The 24,611-nt window shown below is 38.0% G+C and overlaps 3 protein-coding genes across 3 annotated transcripts; 1 reads left to right on the top strand and 2 right to left on the bottom strand.

The window, feature by feature from the left end:
- Positions 1-407: 407 nt before the first annotated feature.
- LOC123665233 (serine/threonine-protein phosphatase PP2A 65 kDa regulatory subunit) lies at positions 408-10,638 on the bottom strand. Its single transcript, XM_045599568.1, has 6 exons — positions 10,413-10,638; positions 8,225-8,459; positions 4,773-4,959; positions 2,786-2,940; positions 1,823-1,940; positions 408-1,446 (listed from the first exon to the last, which is right to left on the bottom strand). The coding sequence occupies exons 1-6, from the start codon at positions 10,636-10,638 to the stop codon at positions 595-597; spliced, it is 1,773 nt and encodes a 590-aa protein (XP_045455524.1). The 3' UTR covers positions 408-594.
- Positions 10,639-12,756: 2,118 nt separating this feature from the next.
- LOC123665231 lies at positions 12,757-13,532 on the top strand. Its single transcript, XM_045599566.1, has 2 exons — positions 12,757-12,916; positions 13,115-13,532. The coding sequence occupies exons 1-2, from the start codon at positions 12,757-12,759 to the stop codon at positions 13,513-13,515; spliced, it is 561 nt and encodes a 186-aa protein (XP_045455522.1). The 3' UTR covers positions 13,516-13,532.
- Positions 13,533-23,457: 9,925 nt separating this feature from the next.
- On the bottom strand, positions 23,458-24,315 carry LOC123665121. Its single transcript, XM_045599467.1, has one exon. The coding sequence runs from the start codon at positions 24,313-24,315 to the stop codon at positions 23,458-23,460; it is 858 nt and encodes a 285-aa protein (XP_045455423.1).
- Between the last annotated feature and the right edge of the window lie 296 nt (positions 24,316-24,611).

Raw genomic sequence — 24,611 nt, forward strand, 5'->3', positions numbered from 1 at the left:
ATAATCAAGGTTGTAGTACTTTACAAGGCGTTAGGCTACCCTTATTGTTATTCTGACACGTTCGAGTTACGCCCAAAATGGGTAGGCGCCTCTACCCTAAATAAAATTAAGGGCTAGTCTTGGATAATACGAAAATCTTGCAATGATACCTTTATAATATATAATGGTGGAAACTTACATAAACTTAGCTCTTGAAGAAACCTTCTTTTTATTGGTTTCTAGCCGGTTTGATATGGTTTATGCAACTGCTAGTATCTTTTTCACTGAAGTGTATGTAAATGGACCCTCAAAGCCATAAAATTATTTTAAATATTAATATTCAGGTACATTTTATAATTATTACTAGTTTTATTTTTAAATTCTGCTGCCAAGATTTTAGTTACTGAGAAGGTAAAATAAAACAACAATGGATTTTATTATCTATATTAAATTTGTTTACAATTTCAATATGTGCAAATTAAATGCCGCCTGAAGTGTTGTCTATTGAGTTTAACACTGGAATGAAAACAATACGCGCTGGTAAACAGTAACACAGGTCTTCGTGTAACGATCGCTTGGAATAAATACAAAATAGAAAAGTTACGGTGAGAAAAATTAACCAGCTATACCGGCGATTGCTTCTGAGGCGAAGTATTTCACATCGACATCTGGATCAACATTTAATTTCTCCAAAACTGGCTTGACTTGAGGCTGAATCACAGCGGGATCTAAATATGGCGCCATCTTTTGTAGGGTTTTAGCAACATTGAACCTAACATTGGCAACATTGTCATCGGCCATCGACAAAACTGTTGGCAGAAGTACTCTTGTCGTTATATCCTTGCCGCAGACCTCTGACAGTACATTGATGCAGAACAGATACGTCATTCGGTGCAAATAGTTCTGTTCGCGGGACATTGCTAATACTTTTGGTATAACATTTGTTTCAGCCCATGATGCTCCATACTGTTCGACGAGTTTCTTTAGATTCAATGTTGCCGCTTCACGGATAGCATATACATGGTCAATAAGCCAGGACATACAGAGGCCGGTGAGTTTTTCATCAAAGAATTCTTGTCCCAGTTGGCCGGCTAAAAGTGGCATATGTTCGATGATTGCGAGACGGACTCTCCATTTCGTGTCTTCAGCGAGCTCTACAATTGCAGGCAAAAGGGATTGTACTAGTTGCTGTATACCGATTACTTCATTTACACATTCAAGGTTTGATATAATGTTCAGTCGGACTTCAGGGCATTCATCTTTTAATTGTGTAAGGAAAAGGGGCAGGAGGTGTTCGATGGTGTTCTGTCTACCGACGATGGGGCTCAGTCCCATGATTATGGAGGCAAGGGCAGATTTCACATGCTGGTTAGGGTCACAGACCAAGTCTTTGATCTGTGGCAGTATCATGGTCATGATGATTTGTTCCTGGTGGGCTTTGTCGAGGTTCATGCAGAAGTCCTTTACCTGGAAAGAAATTAGTTGTCAAATTATACAATAACAATATTAAGAGAGGTCATTTATTTGAAAAACTATACATAAGAAATTATACTACAAAATGTGTAATAAATTTTTGGGTTCATTTTCATAGTCATGTAGGTAGGGTCTTGTCTACACTAGTGTAACTAGGCAAGGATTTATTTGTTGTACATAATGTAAGTAGTTAGCAGAGAATACTACTGAACCAATTCCTACTGTTTCATTTATAAGAAAAGTATACAATCCTAATATTTTTTATACATATATAAAAATTAAATCAAGCAGAACTAACGGGGACGGCAATTGAAATATTGTTTAAAGGTTATGTTAATTTTCCTTTTTAACAAAATAATTTTATACTTACTTTCTCAGCGGCCGCAGCTCGTACTTCAGCTTCAGTGTCCTTTAACAAAGCCTGGAATATCTGTGCTAAGTCTGTACGAGCTAGTTCGGGGCCCACTGCTTGTTGGAGTTCCACAAACCTATCGAAATAAATTTTGGATTAGTAAGATTATCTAGCAATGAATATCCTTCATCATTTCAGCCTATCACAGTCCACTGCTGGACATATGGTCTCTACAAGTTCACGCCAAAAACGCCCATAGTCACCACGCTAGGCAGGCGAGTTGGTGACTGCAGGGCTGGCTTTGTTGCACTGAAGACGCTGCTGTCCGTCTTCAGCCTGTGTATTTCAAAGCTAACAGTTGGATGGTTATCATCCACGGTAAGAGAGGGGGTGGTTATATTCTTTACTGCCGTAGCCACACAACTATATATATTTTTGAGTTTCTAACGCCGAGTTGCACGAAAAGAAAATTAAAATTTAAGTAATGATTAAACTAATTTAATCGCAAGAATTGTATGAAATTTTTGTGGTTAAATTAGTTTAATCTCAAAGAATTGTATGAAATTTTTGTGGTTAAATTAGTTTAATCTCTACTTAAATTTTAATTTTGTTTCGTGCAACTCGGCGTAAAACTATTAAATTTTATTCGATTAAGCATAGCATTGACTTATATCACTTTCTCCAAGCCCTCAGTGTCAGTGGTTTCGTTCCTTAATTCTATATCTAATGAATGGAATTTCGAAAGAAAATGTCAACTTGTAGGTATAGGTGAACAAGCGTTCGGCTTAAGTGGTATTGCAGAGCGAACGTGTCAAGGCCAGTGAGAAGCGTTCGGTTTTTTTTTTTTACATGTGATATACATCCACGGGCTTATGAACCCATGTCCTTTTTTATTCTAAAAACATGCAATTTTTATTAGAATAAAAAAGGAAGCGTTCGGTTCAAGTGACTGTATCAGAGGTGAAGGTACGAGAGGCGCACTTCTCGGCCACCATGTAGCGCACGCGCCAGGAGGAGTCGCCGGCGCGCTCGCGCACGGTGGGCATGACGAGCTGCTCCATGTCCTCGGGCGGCAGCAGCGCGGCCACGGCGGCGCACGCCTCGGCCGCCAGCAGCCGCACCGAGTCCTGCTCGTCCTGCGGACGACGGCAACTTTATTCGTATCGCTATGTTGAACTGTACTGACCTTTTTTTTATGTCACTAGGTCGGCAAACAAGCGTACGTCTCACCTGATGGTAAGCAATTACCGTAGCTTATAGACACCTGCAACACCAGAAGCATCGCAAGCGCGTTGCCGACCCATTCCCAACCCCCCCCAGGAGCTCTGGTCACCTTACTCACCAACAGGAACACAATACTGCTTGAAAACAGTATTATTTAGCTGTGATCTTCTGTAAGGTCGAGGTACTACGCCAGTCGGGCTGCTCCATATTTTGAGCAGGAAATTCCTGCTGTGCCCTACCTCAGTTTTAGGCGGCGTTTAAACACCGAAGGTCGCGGGCTGCTCGGAGTGGATATTGGTATTTATACTAATATTTATTTCCAGTCTTGTTATTAATCCTTGTGTGTCTCCCTTCCGCACCTCAGAGAGCATGTTAAGCAGTCTGTCCCGGTCGTTATCATGTACACTTGATAGCGATTGTTACTCATAGTGGGAAATATATCCACTGACTTGAATTGAAGCAGTGTGGTGGATTAGTTTTTTTGTTTGGAAATATTAGTTTTTTTTTTTTTTTAAATAAAGATTGGATAACAGAATTCATTATTTTCAATTTTTTCTTGTCAAAGACTATGAAATATACTGTATACTATTATTATAAGAAAAAATATTTAAAGAATTTATATTATAAATATTCTTTTGTGAATCAATGTTCTCTTAGCTCAATTTTAATAATTTATTGTAAGATTAATTTTGTATCTGAATGTATCATATATAAACCTTTAGCATTTCAAGATTATCTTGAACTTGATAGCACATTGGTACACACAGCTACTGTCTGATATGCTAAGTTGCTAACGGTCAGAAATTCAATCTTCGATTGACAAAATCTTAAATTATTTGTATAGGACATACAGATATTTGTATTGGTTTAGACGTGTGCTGTGTTTTCAAATTAACAAAGGATTCACAAACTTTTTCTGGCTACTATTTTGAAGTTTATTTATTTTTTACTTACTTGAACAAAAATATCTTTATTTCGAATCTTATTTCGATTTATTTCGAATATAAATATTTAAGTAATAGCTTATTAATATAAATGTTAAATAATTGGTAATTATGTAGAGCAAGAGATAACATACATAATTATGTTCACGAATTACTAAATATGGATGTAGTAGTTAGTGATCCAGTTAGTTGAATTGTCCTCGTTTTATATTTAGCTTGTCACAGACTAGCTTTCTGTTGTTTAATTGTTTCGCATTTGGTTCAACTATCTATTTCAAATTCCATATCCTTTTTCAGTTTCTTTTTAGTTTCACAGATTTACAGTTATCCAGATTTTTAGTGATATCAAATACGACTTCTCATGTTAGATTAATAAAGTTTACTTAGTAAGATTACTATTTAAAGGTAAATGATTTACATTAAAATGTTTTTTATAAGAAACACAATAAGTACATTTTTATGCTTTACGGTCTGAAAAGGTTAAAAACTTCATTCATCCACTAATCCTAGGAAAGGCAGTGTGATCATTTTTCAAGCCTTCTTTAAGTCTTTAGATTGGCAAACAAGGATACTACTCATATGATGGTAAGCCAATTACTGTAGACGCCTGAAACTCCAGAAGCATCGCAAGAGAGTTGCCGCGACCCTATCCCCCTGACCCCCACAGGAACTCTGGTCATCTCACAACAGGAACACAATATTAACTAATCACAACAGTGCTTGAAAGCAGCATTATTTAGATTTTGAGCAGAATATTTTTTTCTGTATTGTACGCATTATCATTAAAGAACTACCCTCACCTGAGCCAGAGTAACGAACATGGGTATGAGGTCGCTCTTCACATACTCGACTTCAACCACCCTCGCGAACTCGCCCAGCTTGTAGGCGGCAGCGCGGCGGACCATCGGAGTATCGTCCTGACATAGCGAGCGGAAGTTCTCACGGAGCTCTGCCTTCACAGGGGCCGATACACGGGGGTAGCAGACACTAGAATAGGAGATTTAAATACTTATTATATTATATTGCGGTTAATTGCTGTTTTTTTTTTTTCACAGTATAACCAACATTTACTCTGGCGATTTCTTTTAATATTTCTAACAAAAACATTAGTAATACTAGCCTGTACTTTGCGTGCGTTGCCGCGCTTTTTTTGTCGTACCAACTCAGGATCCTTTGTGGGCTCATGCACAACACTTTGATGAAGATCATGACATGATCAAATGCATAGTTTACGACTTTATAAAGGACATACAGACAAACATTCATAAAATATATATAGATACAAAAAGTCGGTCGAATGCAGTAGCCAGCAGACGTTGCCTGCCCGGCAACAGCAACAGCTACCAAATTTGACAGCTCACATACCAATAGCAGCGCAACCTCTCGAGTCCGATTGAAATAAAAACTACCCTACCTCCCAAATTAGACCAAATTACAGATGCTTAATAAATTTGGATGTTGGTTAAGTAGTTTCGGAGCTAAATACCGTTAGCAGCGCCACCTACCGGGTCCAATTGAGATAAAAACTATCCTATCTTCCAAGTCAGACCAAATTACAGTTGCTTATAAAATTTGATTAAAATAGGTTCAATAGTTTCGGAGTTACCGATAGCAGCGCCACCTACCCGGTCCGATTGAGATAAAAACTACTCTATCTCCCAAGTTGGACCAAATTACAAATGCTTACAAAATTTGTTAAAATATGGTTCAGTAGTTTCGATGTTACATACATTTAAAATTTTCGTTGTTAACCCTCCCCCTAATCCTTATTGGGGATGAGTTATCATAAAATCCGCTCATTGATCATTTCAACATCACATATAGGAGATTCCTACCAAATTTGGAGTTGATAGGAGTTATAGTTTAAAAACGGGAATTTTTCATTGTTAACGGCCCCGCAACCCGCCTTGGGGGTGAAATTTCTTAAAACCGTTCTAAGCTGACCTCTAATCATCGGCGAAAGGAATATTCCTACCAAATTTCAAGTCTCTACGCCTTATGGTTCCAGAGATATCGTGATGAGTCAATATATAGGTGGAAATCTTTTATATACACTTATATAATATCTACGATTTTATTTTTGTGTTACCCACATATTAGGAATTCTAAACATTTTTGAATATCATATCAAAAATGATATTGTTGATTGCTACTACTGATTGATTGATTGCTACTCTGATTGAGCAGAATAGGGGGTCCAAAGTTTTCCAAAGACCATTGGGGAGAAGCCTTCTTGCGAAGCTTAAAACAGCAGATGGCAGAACCGTCTGCTCTCGCCCTCAGGTCCGAGAAGAGGTTGAGAATTTTTATGGACAGCTGTACTCGTCGAGCGCACGCAAGCCTGCGACTTGGGACACCGAAGATCCACGGGCACCATTGTTGCGCCATTATTCGGAGTGTATCCCGGACTTCGAAGAGGATGAGATTGGTGCAGCGCTCGGGCAGCTTAAAAACGGAAGGGCCCCGGGGGATGACGGAGTTACCACTGAACTCCTTAAAGCCGCAGGGCGACCTGTCCTGAAAGCCTTGGCAAGACTATTTAACGCCGTCATCCACCGAGGTACCACGCCGGAGGCGTGGTCCAGGAGTGTGGTGGTGCTGTTCTTTAAGAGAGGCGATAAGTCTCTGTTAAAGAATTACAGACCGATCTCACTTCTGAGCCACGTCTATAAGCTGTTTTCGAGGGTTGTTACGAATCGTCTCGCCAGAAGACTCGACGAATTCCAACCACCAGAGCAGGCTGGGTTTCGAAATGGCTACAGCACCGTGGACCACATCCATACTGTTCGGCAGATTATCCAAAAGACGGAAGAATATAATCAACCGCTGTGTATGGCATTTGTGGACTACGAGAAAGCCTTCGACTCCGTCGAGACCTGGGCTGTCCTGGACTCTCTGCAGAGATGTCATGTCGACTGGCGATATATCGAGGTACTAAAATCTATGTACGACGCGGCGACGATGACCGTTCATGTCAATGACCAAAGAACAAGACCTATTTCCCTCCGGCGCGGGGTAAGACAGGGGGATGTAATATCACCGAAACTGTTTACCACTGCGCTAGAGGATGTTTTTAAGACCTTGGATTGGGGGGAACGGGGCATCAACGTCAACGGTGAATTCATCTCTCACCTTCGTTTCGCCGACGATATTGTCATCTTTGCGGAGACGCTGGATGAGTTAGGCCAAATGCTGGCCGGCCTAAACGAGTCCTCCCGACGTGTCGGTCTCTGTATGAACTTGGATAAGACGAAAGTTATGTTTAACAACCAAGTCATACCGATACCGGTATCGGTCGATGGTACCCTTCTCGAAGTTGTTCAGGATTATATTTACCTAGGCCATACTATCCAACTAGGCCGCAACAACTTCGAGAAGGAGGCCGATAGGAGGATTCGGTTGGGCTGGGCGGCGTTTGGCAGACTCCGTCGCGTCTTCACTTCGAAGATTCCGCAATGCTTGAAGACAAAAGTTTTCGAGCAATGCGTCCTGCCTGTGTTAACATACGGAGCCGAGACGTGGACACTGACCAAAGGACTGGTCCACAAGTTTAAAGTCGCTCAACGTGCAATAGAACGGGCTATGCTTGGGGTCTCTCTCAAAGACAGGATTAGAAATGAGACTATCCGCGGGAGAACGAAAGTAACCGACATAGCCCACAGAATTAGCAAGTTGAAGTGGCAGTGGGCTGGTCATCTGTGTCGTAGGACCGATGGCCGTTGGAGTAGACGGGTCCTAGAGTGGAGACCGCGTCTTGGCAAACGCAGTGTGGGACGTCCTCCGGCCCGTTGGACCGACGATCTACGTAAGATTGCCGGTGTAGGCTGGATGAGGATTGCGGAAGACCGGGATGTGTGGCGCGAACTTGGGGAGGCCTATGTCCAGCAGTGGACTGCGATAGGCTGAAGTGAAGTGAGATATCAAAAATTGACTGCTCCAGCGGGGTTCGAACCCGCGTCTCCGACTGACCGTGTCGGCGCTCTAGCCAATTAAGCTATGGAACGATGTACCCGCTAGATCGAAATTTTTGATATGATGATTTTTATATCCGGTTTAAGCGAACCGTGGCGCCGTCTATAGTGAGCTCTTTACAGAAATCCGTAACTATTCAAAGTTTCATATTACAACGAGTGTCGACTGTCAGTCGGAGACGCGGGTTCGAACCCCGCTGGAGCGGTCAATTTTTGATATGATATTCAAAAATGTTTACACTTATATAGATAAAAAAATAAATATACACAAAAATATATACCTGAATAGGCCACATGCAGACGCCCTAGAAGTGAACCAGTCTCCGCCAGTCAGACGTTGAACCAATGGTACAAAGTGCTGCTCCAGGGCTTGAGGTGAGTGGTGAGCCGACACCGCTCTCAATGAAGCCACAGCTTTATCACGAACAACAGTCTCCTCAACAGTAGCAAGTGTTTCCAGGGGTGGAAGTAAGCAGTGGGCGTATTCACAACCACCCACGAGGTTTATGAAGTTTCCTGGATGGATAAATAGATTTTTTGTTAAATACCTTCAGAATTACCTTTTTATATAACAAATATTTATATTAAATCAAAGCCCTTAAAGCTAATTGCTCTATTTTTAATCTGGTATAAAAAAAAAAAAAAAAACTGACAGACAATGCATACAAAACTATAAACCCCCATTATAATATCTTTATCATGTATTATTCCCAAAAACCTGCCCTTATCAGGTTCTTGGCTTGAAAAAGGCGTGTAGTGGCAAATTATATAAGCTGCAATAAAAATTTAGATTTAGTTTACGATGTGTAGTAACACAATTATTAATAATAGACTAAAATTTAAATTTTACATTTATATTCTAATTTTTATATTAATATTCATTTTTTCAGATAAGGATTCTGCAATAGATGAAAATCTTTCTAAGCATAATTGGTAAACAATAATTGTGTTTGTGGGCAAAGGAAAAAAAAACTGACCTCAATTACATTAACAAGTAATATAACGTAGGTAGATGAAAAAATAGTCAAGTAAATATGCACTATCAAAGATTACTCCAAAAGTTGTAATCAGATCTCAATGAAATTTAAATGTGACCACATAATAAATAATGGCTTTCGATTCAATTAAAAATTAACAAAATCAATACACCCAGTAAAAATTACGTCAATTTTTTAGGGTTTCCCTCGATTTCTCCGGGATCCCATCATCAGATCCTGGTTTTCTTATCATGGTACCACACCGGGGATATCTCCTTGTCGAATTGAGTAATACGGTCGATTTATAGTAGTGATTTGTATAAAATATAGTTCAAAAATCCCATGTCTACACCTATGATAACATATTTTCATCCAATATCTATGAGAGTAGATATACAAAAATGTGATTTAATCATGAAAACAAAAGTTAAGACTTTTGTTATCAACACAGATATAGATTGTTTATAAATAATATGGCCATGTTGATACTAATATCTTATTGTATATATTATGCCCTTCATTGCATTAATCATATTAGGATTTTTCTACACTATATCTAATTCAATTCAATTGTTTGTTAGATTGCTTTTAGCTATATTAGTTTAGTCACATATATACAAATAATTTGCAAATATCATAAGGTATGAAGTAGACACACTAAATAGATTGTTCCGCGAGGTCGTGAATATAATGTTAATAAAATTTTTGAGACATTCTACACTATATCTTTATAATTAAAAATGAATCACTGAAATAAGACGATTTTTTATTTTGTGTTTTATTATTGTCATCACAAGGTTTGTATAAAATAAAATTAAAAGATTGATATATTTGTGAAAATAAAGGCAGTATTAACTTTGCCAGATTTGCTACTATTTACTATAAAAAAAATATTTGTTAACTAGAGAATCTTTGCCTAGATTTTAATTTAAACACTAACTGAAACACACAAAGTATTTTGATTTTTAGTCTGTTTAATTAATCAATAAATACTATATAATTTTTTTCTTGTATTTTGTTAATAAGTAATATATATGATTTTCATTTATTTGCTGTATAATTTTATTTCACTTCACAATAATGAAATTGTCTATGAATTAGTTAATTTAAAATTAATTTACAAAGAGATAAAATAATAGTGATTTTCATTGTGAAATGGAATATTCATTTATTTCAGCATTTAGTATATACTGTATTCTATGTGTACTTAGATAACAAAATATTATTTTAATAATAAAATATAATAATTGCAGAATTTAAATTTATGGGACAACCCCATGAGATCTAGTGTTAGTCAGGACCATTAAAATATAACCCTTCTTAAGCAGTTCTTGTAATTTTATATCGATCAAAATATAAATTTATTTCTTGGAAGTATTGTATAAAACATTTAATAAATGAGATCGTAAAATCTAAATACAAACTCAATAATACGTAGATTACCAAAGATAAACACTAGAACGTTGAAATATGGGGCAAGTAAATTACTTACCTAGTTGTTCAGCAAGAGCTAGGAGTACTTCGTCTTCATCATAAATCGTTTCCGTCAGAAACGGGATCAGCTCAGATCTAGTTCTCTCGACGCCTAGAGCAAGTGCTATTGTTGAAAGTTTCTTGATAGAATTCAATCTCAGTTGAACATCTTCATTTTTTAACTCATCTATTAGTACTGCAATAGGATAAAGTGAGTCATCCGACCCAGAGTCGCTGGCTGCCATCCTCGACTGTTAATCACTATAATAATGAATTCACTTTGTAATCACGTCCGGCAAAACACGGCGATTTACAACGTTATTTTTTTTTGTAAATTCTTACGCATTTAACAGCCAAAATGGAAGCCTTTGGTTTGGGTTAGGCTTTGTCTATGCGTATTGCTCTTTCTATGGTCTAGAGCAGTGTTGCAACTATTCTTGTTTCAAGTGTAAAATTTTATTGTTATCGATTTTTTATAAAATACTAAATAATTATATGTGCTAATACAAATTTTATTTTGAATAAAAAAATAATTTTTGTTTTAAATGTTAATTTGTTGTTTCAAGTTGATTCAAACGTTCGGTTTCGGGTGAATTGGCTTTCTTGGTATAAAAAATTTGTTTAGTGTTGCCAGAAAATTTTGCCCGTCTGATCGACACAGTAGGTACATGGTAGGTACTATGATTTTATCGTGTTTTCGGAACAATTATCGTTACAGCCAACAAAAAAAATCGACTTCAAGTCGTTAAGTAAATTAAATTGAACAACTGTTTTCAAATTTCAGCCGCCAAAAAAAGATCGTCGCTTCAAATTTATAATTTGTGGAGAAATCGTTGCTTTTCAGTATTTCCGTATTTCGGTAAGACAGAATTATCGTACAAATCGCAAAAGGTAAACGTCGCTTTTTTGGGTTATGGTATTCACAGGTATAATAAAATTTCACAAACGATATTTAAATTGTCTGAGAATTAATTTAAAGTTTGTATTAAAATAAATTAAAATACGGCTGTAAACAATTTTAAGCTCAAAATTTTGTCAAATATGGTTTCAAAAAGAGTTAGTCATCTGGGGTTGAATTCAATCAAACTCGCGGTAAACAGCGGAGACAAAATTTCTTGTGTGAATTCATCACCGCAGCAGACTACAGAGTACAAAACTTATGAGATATACATATGAGCGAGACATATGCATAGAAAAATAATCTTGTGTGAATTCTATCTCGCTGCAAACAAGTCATAATAACTCACTTTACTTTAACCTAATACAGTCCACAGCTGGACATAGGCCAAGTTCGCGCCAAAAATGAAGTGAACTCACGTGTTTTGCCCATTGTCTCCACGCTGGGGAGGCGGCTTGGTGACAGGTGACAGGGCTGGCTTTTTCGCAACGAAGATGCTGCTGCCCGTCTTCGACCTGTGTATTTCAAAGCTAGCAGTGGGGGGTTATCCCGCCATCGGTCGGCTTTTTAAGTTCCAAGGTGGTAGTGGAACTGTGTATCCCTTAGTCGCCTCTTACGACACCCAGGGGAAGAGAGGGGGTGGCTATGTTCTTAATGCCGTAACCACACAGCGAATCATAATAGCTAAAGTTTATTATTCTGTGCAGGATTACACAGATGATAAAGACGTGTGCACTTAGTGACATTGTATTTCATGCAAGATATTACTAAATTTGTTTAAAAACACAGTTTATAAATAAAAAAAAGAGTAACTGCGGAGTTTCTTGCCAGTCCTTACTTGCAGAATTTGCATTTCGAACCGTTGGTAGCTTCACTTTTAAAAATAATTGAAATTTTAAATATGATTAATATGATTCGAAGTGCTCTTGAAGTCTATTTGAATAAAGATATTTTTAATTTTTGATTGTTATACGATTAAGCCTGTAAAATACCACTGATGGCCATAGGCCTCTTTATCGATGTGGGAGAAGGATCGGAGCTTAATTCACGTCACTATACTGCTTCACTGCGGGTTGGCGAACATATTCCCTACTACAGTAACGAACTATCAGGTGTATATGATAACAACCAGGACCGACAGCTTAACGAGCTCTTCTAGACACGGTAAGGAGACCCACAAGGACAGACATCGAAACCGGAAAGGAATATTTGTACGAATACAAATGTCCGGCGCGTACATGGCACACGGATCATTAAATCAGAGCGGTTGTTGCTTTTTCTATTTACTGTTATAATTTACGTTTATTTAGTTTAAATATTTTAAGTTAAAGATAGCATAAGCATAGAAACTTTTTAGTTATGAATAATTTTGTTTTTAGTTTATTTTTATGACTTGCTCTTGTCATTTACGTCACTATCATTTTTAGTTAAGTATTTACAATTTTATTTAAATGAACAGCATATTATGGGCCAGGAAGATGATATTAACGCATCCATTGCACACATTGTGTTGGGCTGTGTAGCCGGACAAAGTCTGGGCCGCGTTCATGTCAGAAGCTACTCTCATCCGGGGATGCATGCAAACTTTTTCGTACATGGATTGTTGGGGTTTTTACACTTTCAAAGTAAGATATTTTTCCCTATTAGCTAATTCTCTTATAAAACAACGACATGCAAAACATATATTAGAACTTATAAAAATCTTACTTTGATTTTTTAAATGTTAAAATTTTACGCTACATTTTAAAAAAAGAAAACCATTTGTCAGTAGCTTTGACGGTATAGGTAACTGGGAATAGCAATAAATATGTATTTTTTTTCAGGTGGAAAATTTAACAATGACTTCACAGCAGCTTATAATATCAGTACCAGCGCAACTCGATATTTAGCATTACCATGTTTGATGGCAGATATATATCATGGAGATAAAAGTTTAAGTACCCTCCATCTTGTCTCTGGTTTGATTCCATTCGTTATGGCGTTGGCGGGAAACGACAATCCACAATTGGGAAATTTGGTGATAGCGTGCAATATTGTGTCCTTATGTGTTTATTCTCAGCAAAATGATAGGGTCTGGGGTTGGTATACTGCTGGAGCGGGGGTTATTGCGTATTTTTGTACACCTCAAATGGGTAAAAAAGTCGCGTATCCATTGTTCCTCGCTCTCATGGAATACTGTGCATACAAAATGTTCCACATTCAATTTTCGACACCATCGCCATAAATAAATAATCTGTATTAGTTTTGACTTTACATTTTTTATTTTATAATGATAGTAATATTAAATATTAATAATAAATAAACAATAATAAAATATGAACGGTTTGATCCCGGTTAGCCTCGCTCAGCATCTGAGGCAACTGGAGGTCCGGGACGGTTCGCTCGCAGTCAGGATGCAGAAGGCGGTGCTACTTGACTCGGCTAGGATTGTCCGCCGGTTACTCAGCCTACAGCCCTAACCCCCGGTCATTTGTTCTCTCTGTCGGGGCGTATTCCTCTAACCACTTATTTTTATATATGTAAGTATAAGTAAATTTACTATATTATTTATATAAGTATTTATTATAATATATGTATCTATTATATATTAAGCGGGTGGAGTGACATCCAGTCAATAAACAATAAGAAAAATAAACAACCGCTCTGGTGTAGTGGTGCATGTCGGCGCCTAAAAAACCAACGGTTTGCAGGTTCGATTCCCGCTCGGGGTGGATATTTGTATTCGCACCTACAAGTATTTCTTTCCTATATGGATGTCTGTCTTTGTGAAATCCTTCTGGTACATGAAGATAGAGGCCTATTTCCAGCAGTGACATTTTACAGTCTGAAACAAATAATAAAATGAATTTATTGTCCTTTATGCACAAAAACGAACAAAGACAATACACTCACCAAACTTAATAAAAATTTACAAAATATAATTTTATGTATGTATATCATTATTAGCGACCCGCCCCGACTTTGCACGGGTGCTGATAATGCTGATACTAAATCTATACATCTAAACAAATAAATAAAATTGGTGTGTCTGCTTGTAATATTAAAATAACCGCTTTTTTACGAAATGCATATGGTAAACGGTACGTATACCAAAATAACATTTTTTACAATTTTTGTCTGTCTGTCTGTCTATTTGTTGGTTTCGGCTAATCTCTGAAACGGTTGGGCCGATTTTGACAGGACTTTAACTGGTTGATAGCTGATGTAATAAGGAGTAACTTAGGTTACTTTTATTTTAGAAATTTATTTATTTTATAACTCTGCGAATCGTAAAACTTTTTTGTTAAATTCCACTCGGACGACGTCGCGGACACAGCTAGTATAAAATTTAAAATAAATACAGGCAGTCCTCGTACTTAGGGCGTATTAGGTTCTCGAAATACGCGATGTACGTTTATATGTAAAACTCAAGAGTTAGGATCCACACGGATTCAAAATTAAAAAAAAAAAAACTGCATTTATAACAAAGGATATAACTACATACTTTAAGAATGTAAGTTCTTAAAAAAAAGTATATACTTATGCAATTGCTAGTTATTTTTGGTATTTGTGTGTGTTTAATTTTAATAATAATGATAAAACTTTAATAATCAAAATATGTAATGAGAAATAAAAAATTAAACTTTTGGCTTAAAGAAACTATCAATTCTAGATTGCTTCGCTTCTTTCTTCTTGCTATCACACAGGTCTTGGTAACATTGATAGACTGCACAAATTTTGTTATTAACATTAAAACTTCTCTGTTTAGAAGTGAATTCTTCTATGCCGGAAATCGAAACAATTGATGTATGCTTGAGAAATAGTGTCAAAACATTGTTCGACGTAACTTGAAACGACGTAAGTCGAGGACTGCCTATATTTGCAATGTAAGCGCAAAAAATGTGTTTATTTACGACATCCCACTAGAAACCTCTAACACTATCAGTGTTCCTGTACTATATATTAATGTATAACACACTAGCGACCCGCCCCGGCTTCGCACGGGTGCAATGCTGATACTAAATATACTACAGAATATCTTTATATACAACATTCACAGGCCCCGGTCGGTACCAACGCATCGCGCAACCGCTATGTCCCAGTATTTTAAATCTGTAATATCTTCGAAAATATTCATTTAAATTACATGCCGTAAAGAGCCATATTGATATATATTAAATACACTATGTTTTTAAGGTATTTAATTGGATAAGGATTAATGCTGTATCGCTTAAAATTGCTTCGCAAATAAGCCATTATTTCTTGTAAAAAGTAAAGGATAAAATATGATTATTGTGGGTTATGCCTAAGAGATAGACATAGTTAAGCACATTTTTGTAGACCTTTTTAAGCTGTTCGACCTTGGAACTATCAAAGCCGACCGATGGCGGGATAACCATCCAACTGCTGGCTTCCAAATATACAAGCCGAAAACGGGCAGCAGCGTCTTCGGTGCGACAAAGCCAGCCCTGCGATTACCAACCCGCCTGCCCAGTGTGGTGACTATGGGAAAAACACATGAGTTCACTCCATTTTTGGCGCGAACTTGTTGTAATTTTTTTTTTTTTTTTTTTTTTTTCTAAGTTTTAGAACTTTTTCGCAAAATAAGTTGTAACAAAGCTTCCAGCATTATACTCATTGCTTTATTTTGTGAGAGGGTAAGAGGGAAATAACATATACTACCTATTCTTTGAATGCTTTGTTACAAGGTATGTCCAGCCCACAAGTTTACTACACTACTCCTCTTAAAGCGAACTATTTGAAAATAGAGATTTGTTTTTCAAGTGGCGTAAAATTTTAGAATTGCTTCCGTCAGCTGCATTTTATATTCAATTTAGTTGGAACAACCGACGTTTTCCTGTATGAAATGTTTAGAATCGTTGAGAGCCACTGGAGCTTAATACTTGAGTTTACTACTTCTGCTCAATGTTTGAGCTCATTGTGAACGCAAAGAGGAATGAGACTACATTTGTTACAGATTGTTTGACGGATTTAATGAGTTAACTGACAACAATCAAAAATAGAGAAGGACTTTGTAACTCCTTTCACTTGTGTTACATTTTTATTTCGAGAATATAAATTTGCTTTCAGACTGCCCATATATATTTTTAACCTCGCTAAAAAAGTAAAGTGACTTAATTCGATTGTTTTTTTTTTGTGAGTGTACTAAGTATACCGATTTTGATAAAAAAAAAATTTAATCGAAAGTTGTTGCTTGTCATGTGTCCCATTTGAATTTGATTGAAAACTGATGAATGCTTCTTGAGTGATCTCTAATAATGCGTATTTACTTGACTATTTTTTCGTCTAGCTATGTTGTATTACTTGTCGATGTCATCGAAGTCGGTTTTTTTTGTTTGCAAGCAAACAAAATTATATGATTTCTGTTACTGAGTATATAATTAAATTAAATAATTTATTTCAGGCTTGAGAAGTTTTTTTTAAAATAAGAATAACACAATTCACTTACATAAGAAACAATTAAAATTTAAACTTGAAAGAGGACAGTTACCTACAATCAAAAAAATGTAGAAAATATTGAGGGTAGGATATAATATTAAAGGTTATATAAAGTGTGTATGCCAATGAGTATAAAAGAATATTAAAAGATTCCTTGGTCTGTGCGAAACTGGATATGGCATAAGTGTACTTTATAAATATATTTTTTATGTGTATATTATTACATGTATTATGTATTATTATTGTTTTAGTATGTTTTAGTATGTAATGGTTATTAGTATTTTTTTATTTATTCTAAAATGGCAATGGGCAGGCCACATTGTCAGAAGAACCGACAACCAATGGGGAAGAAAGGTTCTCGAATAGTGACTACGTCTGGACAAAAGGAGCACAAGCCGCCCCACAATCAGGTGGACTGACGATCTAATGAATACTTACAGGGGGAAGCCTGGATTCAGAGAGCACAGGACCTCCGGTCCTTCGGTCATTAGGGAGGAACATTAGGAAGGCCTACGTTCATCAGTGGAGTTCTAAATCTGATGGATGAATGGATGGGTGATAAGATTTTAAAAGCTATTGTGTGTTGTAACTTATTTTAATGTTGAGTTCCTTTAAAAATTAAATTTTTTATGCCGTAATTTGTTCTTGGTCTATGTGGTACAATGTGATCAGCGTGTCTAAGCCTAATTTTATTAATGTGAGATTTCTTTGTGAAAGTTAGGTGTGTATGTATATCATTATTAAAAATCTTTTGAATCTAAATGCAAGTGTATTTACGAAATGTCCATTATCTTAGTTTTTCTATAAACTTTGTTGGTTGGGGTCTAAGAAGTCACAATGAAATAAAACCTATATTTTGAGCTATTTGCAAGGGCGTTAAGTTTTTTTTTAGCAACTGTACCCAAAATTTCTACAAGTTAATCTATTGTGGTTTCACAACTGATTTCTATACATACTTAATATTTAACTTTTCGCGGTAAACATCGCATAATACCACGAAACAAGCCCGTTACAGAAATCGATTTATTTTGTTGTTTGTAGTTGAATAATGACTTGGACAACATTCATAGTTGGAGTAAATCATACGGTTTAAACGTCAATCCTTCTAAGTGTCAAGTCATTATCATCGGTAGTTCAAAACTAGTGTCTCGAATTGACTGGTCACTTATACCACCCGTCATTTTTAATAACACCGTTATTAATTACAGCGATAAAGTAAAAAACCTCGGCATAATTTTTGACAGTCACCTCTCGTGGACGCATCAACTGAGTGAGTTAAGTCGCAAATTATTCGCAGCTATCAGATCCCTCCGCCGGCTTCAATATGTTCTTCCTATGCCTACCAAAATTGCGTTAGCACAGTCACTCCTACTACCGATTCTTGACTATGCTGATATTTGTTACCTAGACCTTAAAGTGGAGCAGATAAATAAGCTTGAGCGCCTCCAGAATCTCTGCATACGGTTCATATTTGGTCTTCGCAAATATGACCATGTCTCCGATTTTCGTAATCAACTCAAGTGGCTCCCTATCCGCTTTCGCAGGAATACTCACATCCTTTCTTTACTATATTGTGTACTTTTCCATCCAGATACACCGCGTTATCTAAAAAATCGCTTTGAGTTTCTCTGTGACACTCATGAACGTTCCCTCAGGTCATCTTCAACCTTAACACTCAAAACTCCTTCTCATACTACTTCCTTTTATTCAAACTCCTTTTCTGTTAAAGCTGTACAACTTTGGAACTCTCTTCCTCTCTCTATAAGAAAAGCTCAATCTCTTGCCTGTTTTAAAAAATATCTAAAGGCGCATTTTTTGTCACTAAATACTTCATAATTATCATTATCAGCTCCATAAATATATATATTATGTAGTATTTGTTTATGTAGTATATATGTATATATTTATTTGTATATATGTATGTGTATGTATATTGTGTGTATATGTATGTGTATATGTATATTTACTTCTATTAATATCGTACTGCTTGTTAACTATATGCCAATTCTTTATCAACTGTTTGTACACTTCCCTACCGCTTCTCTTTTTCTTCGCTATGTCCTATGCCCAAAGGTTGCCTGGAAGAAATCGCTCTTAGCGATAAGACCGCCTTTGTACATCTTTCTTTTCATGTATCACTTTTGTTGTAATGTTTCTTTGTGGTGTACAATAAAGAGTATTTATTATTATTTATTTTTTACTATAGCGATATGTGGCTTCCATGAAATAGAGATATCCAGAACTAAACCTAAGTATTTGTCTTATCTACCTTATTAATTATTTGGTTATTTATTTTGAGGTGTTCATGATCTGGGTTATTTTTATTTTTCGCGATAAATTAATAAATAGTCTTAGATACGTTAATAGTAAGTACATAACTCTGAAAACACCTCTCTAAGGTATCCAGATAACTCTGAGCACATCGCAATATATCGTGAATTGGATTTCCAATGTAGAACAAAGTAGTGTCATCAGCATCATACGGCCGTCTGTTCCTAAGGTAGGCAATTTAACGTCTGTGTTTTAGGGAACATCGTAATGATTCTACATATAAATAATACATATACATAAAAATTAATATACACTACACCTAGATTTGAGGTGGGAATCGAATCCACAACCCCTAGAGTAGACTGACTATGCTAGTAAAAATTCATTACGTATTGTAAAGATTTTTGTAAAATATGATTATTGTATGGTTTTAAGTTATATATAGTAACCTTATTTTTAAGCCTTTTGTGTGTATCCGTTGTTTGAATATAAATATTTATCAGATTACCTTATGCAAAGGGAAACAATATAAAAAGGGTAACATAATACAAACAGTTTATTTATTATTATAGGGCAAGCTTAGTTTAGTTTGTATTCAAGGTAATAGGGGAAAGTATGAAGGTTTTACTAAACCAATATTGACAATGTTTAGGTAATACTATTTTAGGAGTTAAACAATATATTTATTAACAGTTTAACACTCGAACAATATAGATATCCGATATCCACAATTTTATTTATTACAAAATCAAATTACGTTTTTTCTCGCTAGCTCTTGTCAAAATTCTCGATCATGCGCTCTGTACTCTTTCTAGAGCGTTCTCTTAGAAATGACAAAATAGTTTGAATTTAAAAATTGTGAGAGAAATAAGTAATGTCAAATACGCCGTATACTACGGGTATCGTGCGGATATGCTTGTTTATTAAATATATATATAAAATAATATTTTATAAATTAAATAATAAAAGTTAATATATGTGAAATACAAATAAATATAATATACATAAACAAATAATAAATGCCAGGTAGCCTACACCACCCCCCTCCAGAGACCGTCATCATTACAGCCTATACTGTCCACTGCTGGACATAGGCCTCCACAAGTTTACGCCAAAAATAACGTGAACTCATGTGTTTTGCCCATAGTCACCACGCTGGGCAGGCGGGTTGGTGACCGCAGTACTGGCTTTGTTGCACCGAAGACGCTGCTGCCCGTCTTCGGCCTGTGTATTTCAAAGCCAGCAGTTGGATGGTTATCCCGCCATCGGTCGGCTTCTCAAGTTCCAAGGTGGTAGCAGAACTGTGTTATCCCTTAGTCGCCTCTTACGACACCCACGGGAAGAGAGGGGGTGGCTAAATTCTTTAGTGCCGTAGCCACACAGCACAGAGACCGTCAAGGGCGATAAAAATCTGGAAAATGAACTCGACGTCCAGAACGAGTTGTATGCTCTTTCTGAACATTTGGTAAAGGTTCTGGTTCAGAATTTGTAGAGTCAGACAGTATAAAGGCCGGCTTAATGCGGTCTATTGATACCGTGACTTCTTTACCTTTTAAAAGTATTTTGAAAACTTTGTCATCCCTTGACAAAACCTTATGGGGGCCTGAATATGCAGGATGGAGAGAACCACGCGATGCGTCTTCACGGAGGAAAATGTGATCGGTGGTAGCTAGTTCTTTATAAACAAAGACTTTCGGGCTACCGTGACGAGAAGCGGGCGAAGGTTTCAATCGTAATGCGATCTGTTTAAGGCGAGCGGAGAAGTCAGAGAGATCCGTTGTACCACCATCAGCAGGCTGGAAGAATTCGCCCGGTAATCTTAACGGCTCTCCGTAAACAAGCTCAGCAGAAGAGCTCTGAAGATCCTCTTTGAAGGCACTACGAATGCCTAGGAGAACCCATGGCAGAGATTCCGTCCACCTGTCATTAGCATGGCAAACGATGGCAGCTTTGAGTTGACGGTGGAATCTTTCCACCATGCCATTGCACGCTGGATGATACGCAGTCGTACGCTTATGCTCGAAACCAGCGGTCTTTGAGAGGCACTGAAATAACGCCGACTCAAATTGACGACCACGGTCGGTTATAATTGTAGATGGACAACCGAATCGAGCGATCCACGTTGACAGTAGTGCTTGGGCCACTGTTTCCGCAGTAATATCTGTGATCGGCATTGCTTCCGGCCACCGAGTAAATCGGTCTACCGCCGTTAGACAATACCGATAGCCTTGCGAAAGTGGTAAAGGGCCAATAATGTCAATGTGGATTTGGGTGAAACGAACTTTAGGCAAGGTGTACGTACCAAGAGGTGAAGTAACGTGTCGGTTGACCTTGGCTTTCTGACATGCTAGACATGCGCGAGCCCATTCACGGCAGTCTTTGCGTATGCCAGGCCAAACGAATCGTTCTGCAACGAGTTTTATTGTCGCACTAGCGCCAGGATGACTCAGCGAGTGAAGGCTCTCAATGACTTGCTTGCGAAAAATCTTAGGTACATAGGGTCTAGAGGTCGGTGTACTGACGTCGCAATACAGCGGAACTCGACTTCCAGGTACCGTCAGTTTCTCTAAACGCAGAGACGAACCTGCTGTTAGAAGGGTTTGGAGCTCTGAGTCACACGATTGGGCTTGGGCTATGTTCTCGATACTCACCGGTTTACCTAATTCTTCAATTCTCGACAAGGTATCGGCAACTACGTTACTCTTGCCAGATATGTGTCGGATATCGGATGTGAATTGAGCAATGAAATCGAGGTGTCTATACTGTCTAGGTGAACAGTTTTTCTTCCTTTCATGGAATGCAAAACTGATCGGCTTATGGTCAGTATAGATAATGAAATGTCGGGCCTCGAGCATAAATCTGAAATATTTTATGCCTTCATATATGGCAAGCAATTCCCTGTCGTATGGTGAATATTTCACCTGTGATGGGCTCAGCTTCCGCGAGAAGAAAGCTAGTGGCTGCCATGCCCCGTTTTTGTACTGTTGCAGGGCTGCACCAATTGCCTTATCGGAGGCATCTGTCACCAATGCAAGTTTAGCAGTACAGTCGGGGTGTGCTAATAAAGCTGCCTCTGCGAGGCTGTTCTTACATGCGATGAAGGCTTCGAGGGCCTCCCCATTAAGATTAATAGGTTGTGACCCTTTGAAAGAACCCATCAGCAACGCATGTAGTGGAGCCTGGACTGCCGCTGCTTTAGGAAGAAATCTCCTGTAAAAATTGAGCATGCCCAAGAATGCCCTGAGCTGACGTACCGTAGTTGGAGTTGGGAACTCTTTAATCACCTGTACTTTGGATTCCAAAGGTTTGGAGCCATTCTCGGAGATTGAGTAACCTAAAAATTTTACCTCTGGCACACCGAAAACGCATTTTGCCGTATTCACTAGCAAGCCATATTCTCTGAGCTTGGTGAAAACTTGGCGGAGATGGTGTTCGTGCTGCTGCTCATCCTTAGAAAAGACTAAGATATCATCCAGATAAACAAAGACAAAGTCTAGACCTCTAGTAACTTCGTCTAGAAACCTCTGAAAGGTCTGACCCGCATTCCGGAGTCCGAAGGTCATAAAAGGGAATTCGTATAGACCGAATGGAGTAGTAATCGCGGTCTTCGGAATGTCTGCTGGATCGACAGGTATCTGATTGTACGCCTTCAGTAAGTCGATGGTGCTGAAAATTTTGCAGCCCACGAGATTGTGTGCAAAGTCGTGGATGTGTTTAATCGGATACCTGTCAGGTACAGTTCGGGCATTAAGCATACGGTAGTCACCACAGGGACGCCAACTGTTGTCCTTTTTAGGCGCTAGGTGAAGAGGAGATGCCCAAGGACTCTGTGAAGGTCGAGCCGTCCCGTTAGCAAGCATAGCCTCGAACTCCTGTTGAGCAATTTTCAGTTTATCGGGTGCTAATCTACGTGGAGTACAAGATACTGGAGGACCTGGAGTGGTGCGAATATGGTGTACAGTATTGTGTTTAATATCGCGATATGTACCACTTGGACGGGTGATTTCGGGAAATTCCTCAAGAATTTTGTGATACCGAGTCTCACCGGTCAAGATTTTGACAGAGGCTATATTACTACAACTAACGACTTTGGCTGTGGATGAAAGTGACGTTATACTATCTAACAAGCGTTTGTTACGACAATCAACATTGAGACCATAAAAATTCAAAAAGTCTACGCCTATTATAGGTTTAGTTACATCGGCTACAACAAATCGCCAATTAAACAATCTTCGCAAGCCAAAGTCTAGATTAAAATGTACAAAACCATATGTAGCTATAATAGAACCATTTGCAGCACACAGATTGTAGTTCGTTTTGGCACGACGATATCGAAGAAGGGACCGAGGGTAGACACTTAGATCGCTTCCTGTGTCGATCAAAAACTGCACCTTCGAAGCTCGATCCGTGAGAAATAGGCGACCAGTAGCAGAGGATGGGCAGTCAGCAGTCGCCATTATTGACCGCCCTTTGCGTTTCCCTCCTTGAAGTCGCATGGTTTTATGCATTTGCTGGCTTTCACGTCAAATTTCCAGTGGTACCAGCAGAGTGGGTACTTCCTGAAGTTCGACTGCGATCGTTTAGACCTGGATGCCGATCTGCGCTGAGATGATCTTGCGGATCTGGTATTGGATCTACTTCTTCTTTCTGAGGCTAGTTGCTGGAACTGTCTCCGAAGTTCGGCGATTTCTCTTGTTAGTGCTTCAACGGCTGAGCTGGAACTGGCTTGGGGTTGGCTGGCAGACGCCACCACGGGTGACGGAGTAGCCAACTCGTGGACACGATCAGCTAAATCTGCCAAATCGTCGATGCAGGTTGAAGATGGTTGGCCTGCGAGCACTGTCTGGATTCCGTGCAAGAGACGACTAACCCAAATGGTCCGTAGGAAGTCATCAGGTACATTGACACCAGCAAGGCTCTTCAAGTGACGCAAAAATTGAGAGGTCTTACGGTCTCCAAGCTCCTCGTGCATCAAAAGCTGCTTAATTTTCTTTTCCTTAGATGACGCTAGCCGCTTAATCAGCTCGGTCTTCAGCTTTAAAAATTTGTTAGTAAGTGGTGGACTAATAATAATATCCTTTACCTCTCTGGAAATTTCGTTGTCAAGCTGGCCCACTACATAATAAAATTTTGTAGCATCTCTTGTTATACCAGATATTGTGAACTGCCCTTCTACTAGCGCAAACCAAAGTTCAGGTTCCTCCGGGCAGAACGGGGGCAGTCTAGCGCTGACTTTAAAAATTTCAATATCACTATCGAGAGATTTTTCTGTCGGCGTGGTACCACTATGTGCATCTTCATATTCTTTATCCATCGTTCAAAAGCGGGGTCACCAGTTTAGGAGTTAAACAATATATTTATTAACAGTTTAACACTCGAACAATATAGATATTCGATATCCACAATTTTATTTATTACAAAATCAAATTACGTTTTTTCTCGCTAGCCCTTGTCAAAATTCTCGATCATGCGCTCTGTACTCTTTCTAGAGCGTTCTCTTAGAAATGACAAAATAGTTTGAATTTAAAAATTGTGAGAGAAATAAGTAATGTCAAATACGCCGTATACTACGGGTATCGTGCGGATATGCTTGTTTATTAAATATATATA

This window comes from Melitaea cinxia, chromosome 23, assembly GCF_905220565.1.
Source record: "Melitaea cinxia chromosome 23, ilMelCinx1.1, whole genome shotgun sequence".
NCBI classification, from domain to species: Eukaryota; Metazoa; Arthropoda; class Insecta; order Lepidoptera; family Nymphalidae; genus Melitaea; species Melitaea cinxia.

What these genes read in the sequence shown, in the direction of transcription:
- LOC123665233 (XM_045599568.1), bottom strand. Translation starts at nt 10,638, where the DNA reads ATGGCAGCCAGCGACTCTGGGTCGGATGACTCACTTTATCCTATTGCA. An exon ending in TCTGCATGTGGCCTATTCAG is followed by an intron (nt 4,960 to 8,224) that starts GTATATATTTTT and finishes CTCCTATTCTAG; the next exon opens with TGTCTGCTACCCCCGTGTAT. An exon ending in TGTTCGTTACTCTGGCTCAG is followed by an intron (nt 2,941 to 4,772) that starts GTGAGGGTAGTT and finishes CGTCGTCCGCAG; the next exon opens with GACGAGCAGGACTCGGTGCG.
- LOC123665231 (XM_045599566.1), top strand. Translation starts at nt 12,757, where the DNA reads ATGGGCCAGGAAGATGATATTAACGCATCCATTGCACACATTGTGTTG. An exon ending in GGGGTTTTTACACTTTCAAA is followed by an intron (nt 12,917 to 13,114) that starts GTAAGATATTTT and finishes ATTTTTTTTCAG; the next exon opens with GTGGAAAATTTAACAATGAC.
- LOC123665121 (XM_045599467.1), bottom strand. Translation starts at nt 24,315, where the DNA reads ATGGATAAAGAATATGAAGATGCACATAGTGGTACCACGCCGACAGAA.